The 7,918-nt window shown below is 30.0% G+C and overlaps 1 protein-coding gene across 1 annotated transcript; it reads right to left on the bottom strand.

Moving 5' to 3' along the window:
• Positions 1-5,322, bottom strand: LOC107455493 (uncharacterized). Its single transcript, XM_043054220.3, has 3 exons — positions 5,171-5,322; positions 4,765-4,963; positions 1-268 (listed from the first exon to the last, which is right to left on the bottom strand). Exons 1-3 carry the CDS (start codon positions 5,177-5,179, stop codon positions 120-122), a joined length of 357 nt encoding a protein of 118 aa, XP_042910154.2. The 5' UTR covers positions 5,180-5,322; the 3' UTR covers positions 1-119.
• Between the last annotated feature and the right edge of the window lie 2,596 nt (positions 5,323-7,918).

Here is a 7,918-nt window from a genome sequence, read left to right as displayed (position 1 = left end):
TTTATATATATTTTAACACTTTATTTACATATTTTAACACTTTATATTCCAAATTTAGTGATCATGGGAAGTGAAAAGAAGTTTTTTGCAATTTTTATCAGTCTTTTTTTTATTATATGTTAGATAATACAGCAGACACAAGTATGTGTATTAGTATCACAAATCAGTGCTTGCCCACATTTAGGAAAACTTACATCAACCCTTGGTTCTGGGAGTGATTTTGTTCTTATTGGTTCAGATCTCTGAATTTCGCAGTGGTCTCCTATGCCTAAAACAAAAAATATTTTTTTACTCATTTTAGGTTTTTTTTCTGATAAGTTGCTAAAAACTAATATTCTATATTTGAGTAAAAAATTAAAGGAATTATTGCGTCTAAAACCCAATTACTTGTCATTTTGCAAGCGCACTCGTGCATTGAAACCCACTGTTTCGATATGGTGCTGTTAATAGTAAGAATATTAATGACATCATGCGTGTATCTCAATACTAAAAATGGATTCAAATACTTTATGCCAAAGTGGTGAGTGAAAACAAATGCATAACTTTTAAGTCTAGGATTTCCATTTCACAAAGAAGTGTTCTTTGACTTAACTTGGTGTATAGTAGCCGCCATCATTTTTGTTATTCAGTTACTCTAAAATTTATAATTTCAGTAAGATATGATACACATAACTGTCAGTAGAGTTATTTTTCCGATATAATATAAAGCAATAACTTATTCATTAATATAGGATGCATGTACTCAATGCTTCTTAAAATAAAAGCAGATTATTAATCGTACACACTTAATGTTGTTGCTGTTTCTAATGCCACGTGCCAATTAACCAGCAAGCCAGCTTGGAAAAACCAAGCGAATTTTAAGCATTTCAGGGGATGTGTTTCCTGTTTATCAGTTGCACCATGCATGGCCAAGAATACGTCTTCACCACTCATATGCGTCACAGTCAGTTTTAAAGAGCCGACCCATTCATACATCCATTTATTCATTCATCCAAAGTTCGTAATTCGGACCTGAGTCAGAGAATGATTAATCTCCAATGCAGTACCCCAGAGGTATTGATTTGGAAAGGGAAATTGAAAGACTTCCTGATCCAACATATTCAACTTGCACCAGTCACCATTTATTATGCGGGGAATCTTCAGCCGGTGGGGATCGAACTCACTACTTTTTTTTATTTATTTTGTGCACTGTATACCTTTTTAAAAAAAACATAATTATTTTTACTATACAACTAAAAACAGATAACTTATTACGACAATTAACTTCAGTATATTTTGAGCATCGTGGTGACCAACTCAAACTAGATTATAATCTTCTCTATTAGAAACAAACAATATCGATCACCTGCCCTCTGATGAAATTAAGACCAATAATGGTGAAAATAATTCATGAATTTAGTAAAAGTTTGGAGTTTAGTGTTAGCTTTATCATTTATTGGAGTTTTTTATGTAACTACACCCATAAGACTGAATTTAAGCTCTCTTTTCGTGTTTAAATTGAAACAAGCAAACAAAAACTCCCACAATTTTTGAATTTTTCAAAGCAAAATTTGGATTGATATTACAATACAGTTTTCTCTGTGGAAACACGCATAAGAATATGCACTATTTACATAATTAGACAGATTCCTGATAGAAAGTCGAGTATAATTACATTGCCCTCTAGTCATAATCTTTGTTGACTATAGGGCAATACAGTTACACCAACTTTACAGTTATATAGTTATACAATACTTTTACCAAAAATTTTATCTATTAATGAAAGGAAATTTAAGTTCCTTTTTAAAAATATTTAAAGTCTTCAATAAAATAATTCTGGAAAAAAATTTATTGTTTAATAGGGGAGATGAGCGCTAGTGTGGACAATTTATGTAAATTTTTGCCGAAACTCTAATTAATTAACACTAATAGAATTTTTCAATATCGTAAATGTTTATGCTCCTTTTAAAATATTGTTTTTTTTAACGGTAGGCATTGAACTCCCGTTCTTAGTCTTGGAGAAACCTGAAGTGCAGCTCATTTAACGTTACCTGATGGGCACCTAGAGGAGCAATATTACACAAACTGCACTGCCTTAGATACCCGTTCATAGGATGGGCCACATTCACACATCACACAACTGAGAACATACCGCAGAGACAAACGTTCATGACCTGAGCGAGATTCGAACCCGCATCCATTGCCTTCACTGTGAAGCACGATAACCAATCAGTCACCTGACCAGTCACTTTAAATAGTACATAAGCTACTTTAGATGTGTACATTTTTATTAATAATAAATTTTTAAGTTGTAAAACACTAGATCCATGTCTGAACATGTGAACAAGTCTTGAACCAAATTATTTATTCGATTGCCTGGATATTGCCGAGACAGCCAGCCTGGCTGATGTGGAGTCGGGCCCATGTCCTGGAGGTCGGGAGTTCAATCCCCACCAGATGAATTTTTCCCCTTTATAAAATGGTGACTGGTGCACGTTAAATCTCTCGTGGCTCTTCCAAGTTTAAACAAATTAATATATCTAGAGGTACTAGATCAGAGATTGATCGCTCTCTGATTCAGACCAAAATTATGATTTACGGATGGATGAATGGTATGTTAATTCTCTCTGTAAAACGGGATGTGACAAATGCATGTTGTCCCCGGATCGTCATCAGGAATGTTTCACAGACCGTCACCAATAGTTCGTTGCACAGCTTTAGTGGACGTAAATAAAAGTGCCAAGTATTATTGCTACTATTTGAAGAAGAAAAAATTAAAACCAAAATTACTAGTTTTGTCTAAAAATACATTCTTAAGTGAATATTCTTTGTGCAATCCTTATAACATTTAATTTCGAAACTTAATAATAAATAGAATACTGCTAGAATGAGAGATTTTTCTGGAATATTAAATGCATAGTACGTTTTAAGCTTTACTATTTAATTTTTGATGTGTTCAATTTGTCTGTCATGACTACTTCAATTTTCAGTTTTCCTTGCATTCGTATTTGAAATATTGGCACCACTAAAGCCCCACTGGTAGCTATACAAATATTGTGCCAAGCCTTCTATAGTTCTTAGAGAAATGCTCGTAAAGTCATTAACTTAAACTGAATAAATTGAAATTTTCGAAGGCGTCTCCTACCTATTATGATGAATATCTATTTAGGCTGACACTTATGAAATTTAAAAGAAAATGGTAACTGAAATAAAGCTATGATTAAAAAATAATTCCGAAGATGTTACTAAAGTATTATTCATGATTTAAATAAAATGTGGTTCAAAATATTTTTTTTTTATTATTTAAAGAGAAGCTACAAGGATTGAACAAAATAATGGAACCACACTTCTGAACTAACACATTTTTTTTCATTTTTCTCAATAAATGATTAGAGAATCATTTTATAACTTCAGAAATGTTTATATTATAGGATTTATCATACTTCTCAATGAGGTTTAATGCTTTAAGAGATTTAAAAGACCTACAATAAATGATCCAAGGAAAATAATATTGTTGAAAATCTTTTGCCTAAAAATGAAGAATGAATTTGAAACTTGTAACAATTGTTTTTGCTGTAACATAAGATAACTGTACAAAATTTCGTAGGCCTATCTTAAATATTTATAAAAATATTGAAATTTTTATAAATTAAAAAAACTAAGTTTTTTGTCTTACGTTTTATTGATATAAATTTAAAAATATTCAATAAAATTCGACAGAACTTTTAGAGAAGTGAAAAATTATTTACAAAATTATTGCTTTAAAATTTTAAAACAATGTTTAAAACTACGAGAGAAATGAGCAATTAAAGTAGCACTTTTATACTGTGCATGAGCGGAAAACATTAGATTTTTTTTCTCATAATCTTCTAGAAAATTTTATTATGAGATTTGAATATTTTAAAAATTTAAGAAGTTTCAAGCAATTTTCTAAGTAGTTTTCGCACTTTCTAAAGGAAAGCTCAAAATAATAAGGCGGGTTTCGACAAATTTCATTTTGAACAGTGAAACATGATTATCAAAAATGACACCGGCGTTGTTGGGGATTATTCCCGATAAAAGCCTATTTTCTTTCGCCTTTTTTCTTTCTTCATACAATCATATTTCGGTGTATAAACGCTTACTGTATAGAATTATCATGTTTTATTTAATTTTGTCTTTTGCTTTTAATTTTTAAGATATTCAAATCGAAATTTTCTCCTTAGTTGCCAAATGCGATTCTTCACAAGACTATGAGAAAAAAAATATAAAAAATGTTCTTCTCATGCGCAATATAAAAGAACTACTTTAACTATTAATATCTTAGGCAATTTTAAACAAAATTTTCTGAAATTTAAAAAAAAAAATCATTTAGTAATTAATTTTAAATTACTCCGAAAATTTTGCTTAATTTTAGGGAATATTTTAAATGTTATAGCAAAAGAAACTTAAGACAAAAAATATAAGTTTTCATAAAAATGTCAATATCTCCATAAATATCTAAGTAAGCTTGCGAAATTTTCTGCAATTTACGCTTACCGTAACCAAAATAATTGTTACAAGTTATTTTTACAATAATAATACATTGTTGCAATTATAATTATAATAAGTACACATGCGATCAAGCATGCAATTTTATGCTTATTGCTGATGAAGTTATTCTCTTGCAGCTTCACTAATATACATATTAAGCAACTCTAATTTGATAAGATATTCTTATTTTGGGGAGAGTTCTTGCCATTATTACTTAATTTAAGATTACAAGTGCATTTAAATTAATAGTTAAATCTTAAGATTAAACATTACCTAAAATCTTTTCACAAGTTGGACAGCAATCACATCCTACATATACTTTTTTAGTTCCTCTCGGACAGTCTTTTAGTTTACAAGTTGCACCAGAGCAGGTAACGCCTTCGCATTGCTCAAATTCATCGCTATTTGCATGAGTTATGGCCAATACAATAAGAACTATCTGAAACATTTTGGCTACACGAAAATAAACAACCTGATAAAAAAAATTTATATTATTCGAACATTTCAAGCACACCCACATATCAAAAATTCATAAAAATTTAGCATTTTTTAAAAATAATTTTGAGCAATTACTTTTCTGAGAAAATATTATGCTTAAAATTCAAAGAAAAATATCAAAATATGATATGATTTGCGTGTTTAAATTAGTAAACATTTTCTGTGAAATATGTTCACTTACCTGTCTCATCTCGTTCTGAGAGTTTAAAAGGAAACTCTTGTGTTTTACAAATACACTTTATAAACAAATATTAAGAACGATGAATTGCATAAAAATCCTACTTAAATTAAAATATGTCAAAAGGGAGGAGCAGGTGTATTAACATAATAAACAGGTTTCATACTCTTTGGGTATATAGAACAATTGTGCAAATACTAAGAAAGAAAAGTATCGTGTCATAAGAAATATGAAGCTGGTGAAAGTGAGGCGTATCAGACCATGGCTACAAATAAGTAAATAAATAAAAATAATTAAATGCGATATTAGAAATTATTAAAATAAAAAATATAGGAATTTGTATTGTTTCACACAAATAATGTTGATCTAGCTAATTGCGTGTACAGGGCGAAATGAAAGTTAAATAAATCAAAAGAGTTGCGTTAATTTAATTAACACGACGAAAACTTGCACAGAACTGAAATATATATACCAATACAAATAACAAAGCTAAATTTCAATTTTTTTTAACTAACTATTTTTTGACTAACGTATTTATTTTGGTTTTTGACTGTATGACTAGAAAGCTCGAAATACTTACCAAACCAACAGCGGATAAGCTGGTCATCGGAATAGACCTTCATAAAAATTAAAATAATTTTCTTCAATAAAAATTTTTTTCTGTGTAGATAAAGCACTTGAATTTTTTTGCAGTTGAAAATTGTTTCAGTAAGTAAAGCTTTTAAGATAAAAATTAAAAAACGATTTGTTGTTCTCTGAAAAAGGGCTTAGCATTTTAAACAGGAAAAAAAAGTTATTTGGCTGAATGGCGATGTTGAAGGATAGCAAAGCAAACGAGCTACTTTTTTGAACTGTGGACTTATTTACTATCATTAATTATCTTTGTGTTAGCAATTATTGTATTTTATTTGTATTGTATTGTATTGTATTTGTTTTGTATTGTATTTGTATTTGTATTGTATTGTATTGTATTGTATTGTATTGTATTGTATTGTATTGTATTGTATTGTATTGTATTGCATTGCATTGCATTGCATTGCATTGTATTGTATTGCATTGCATTGCATTGCATTGCATTGTATTTGTATTGTATTGTATTGTATTGTATTGTATTGTATTGTATTGTATTGTATTGTATTGTATTGTATTGTATTGTATTGTATTGTATTGTATTGTATTGTATTTGTATTGTATTTGTATTGTATTTGTATTGTATTTGTATTGTATTTGTATTGTATTTGTATTGTATTTGTATTGTATTTGTATTGCATTTGTATTCTATTTGTATTGTATTTGTATTGTATTTGTATTGTATTTGCACTGTATTTGCACTGTATTTGCACTGTGTTTGCACTGTGTTTGCATTGTGTTTCTATTGTATTTCTATTGCATTTCTATTGTATTTCTATTGTATTTCTATTGTATTTGTAATTTGAATTACTTTTTCGCCAAAGAGAAATGAATTTCTACTGTTATATATTTCTTTTAATTAAATGAGTGCACGAATCATAATCAGTAAAAAAAAAAATTTAGTTTAATGGCGCTGTTTAAAAACTGAGATACAGCGCAACGAAACTTACGTTAAAAAGTTAGTTTAAATTTGTCTTTACATTTATCTGACAAGCTCAATTGGTAATTTAAATGAACTTTTGCTTGCCGACTTGTTTTAACTTTTTATTGAGTCTATGTGAAAAATTTTTTGCTATTATATATTTTTTTTCTTTTCTTAATATTCATACCCAAAAAGTAAGACCTTATTGATTTAAGTCTTAAATATGAATTCTTTAATTTATATGCATTTTATCTATACGCTGTTGGTGCCCAATCTCTCGCAGTCAACATGTAGTTTACAAAGAAGTTGCTTTAGCGACTGATATTTAGGGTTGTCATAGTATCAGTGTTTAATAATAGTGTTAAATTATAGTGTTTAATAAATTTAAGTCCCTTGAAATTCTATGTGAATGGCCCTGTGAAGAGTAAACTATCATCACTACTTGGAAATAATCAGTCTACCAGTCACCGTTTGAATCTGCTTGTCGTCATCTGTGATCAACACGTGTGATTTTGCCTTTGTTTCGGGTTAGTTGTAACTCACTTCTTCTATGAGTTTTTCAAATAAGAAAATTTGCTTATAAGATTTGAGAGGGCAACAACAAGTTTTTTAAGAATGTTAATATTGTGAAGAATATTTTTTTTAAATTTTTTTATTTCCAATGAGCAGCACAATCGGTCTTGCCGATGAGCAGACCTAGTGCGTTCTCCAGAGGTGATATCCACTCTTTCAGGACCGCCACAATGGGTAAGATACCGTTGGTTATGTGAATTTGGACGTCTATTTGGATGCTAAAGTGCACTAGGAATTCAATTTTGCGGAAATGCCAAGAGCCAATAAAGCACTCCAGGGATCTTTTACAAGCCGCATAATCATACGACATGGCCGCTGAGGATTTTCTGCATCCCGAAAATCCGGTGTCTGGGCAGGGGATCAAACCCGCAAACATTGTGAAGAATATAAGCTCCAGTATAAATAACGAGACAACCAACCCCGTGACGCACACTTTCGACATTCACGCTTTTGCTAGTACGCTGTAATATTATTTTCTTGAAAAATTCTATCTTCTTCCACCTTTTTCCGCTATGATGAAAGCCAAAAATGGCGTTTTCAATAAGTATTTTCCTTCTCTTGCCGGACGGTTATTTGGTGTTATTTTTTTTTTCTTTTTTTTTTGTAACGTTGTGAAATCTTGCTGC

Source organism: Parasteatoda tepidariorum, chromosome 1 (genome assembly GCF_982258835.1).
Source record: "Parasteatoda tepidariorum strain Cologne lab strain chromosome 1, Ptep-v5.0, whole genome shotgun sequence".
NCBI classification, from domain to species: Eukaryota; Metazoa; Arthropoda; class Arachnida; order Araneae; family Theridiidae; genus Parasteatoda; species Parasteatoda tepidariorum.
This window is presented reverse-complemented; position numbering and strand designations above follow the sequence as displayed.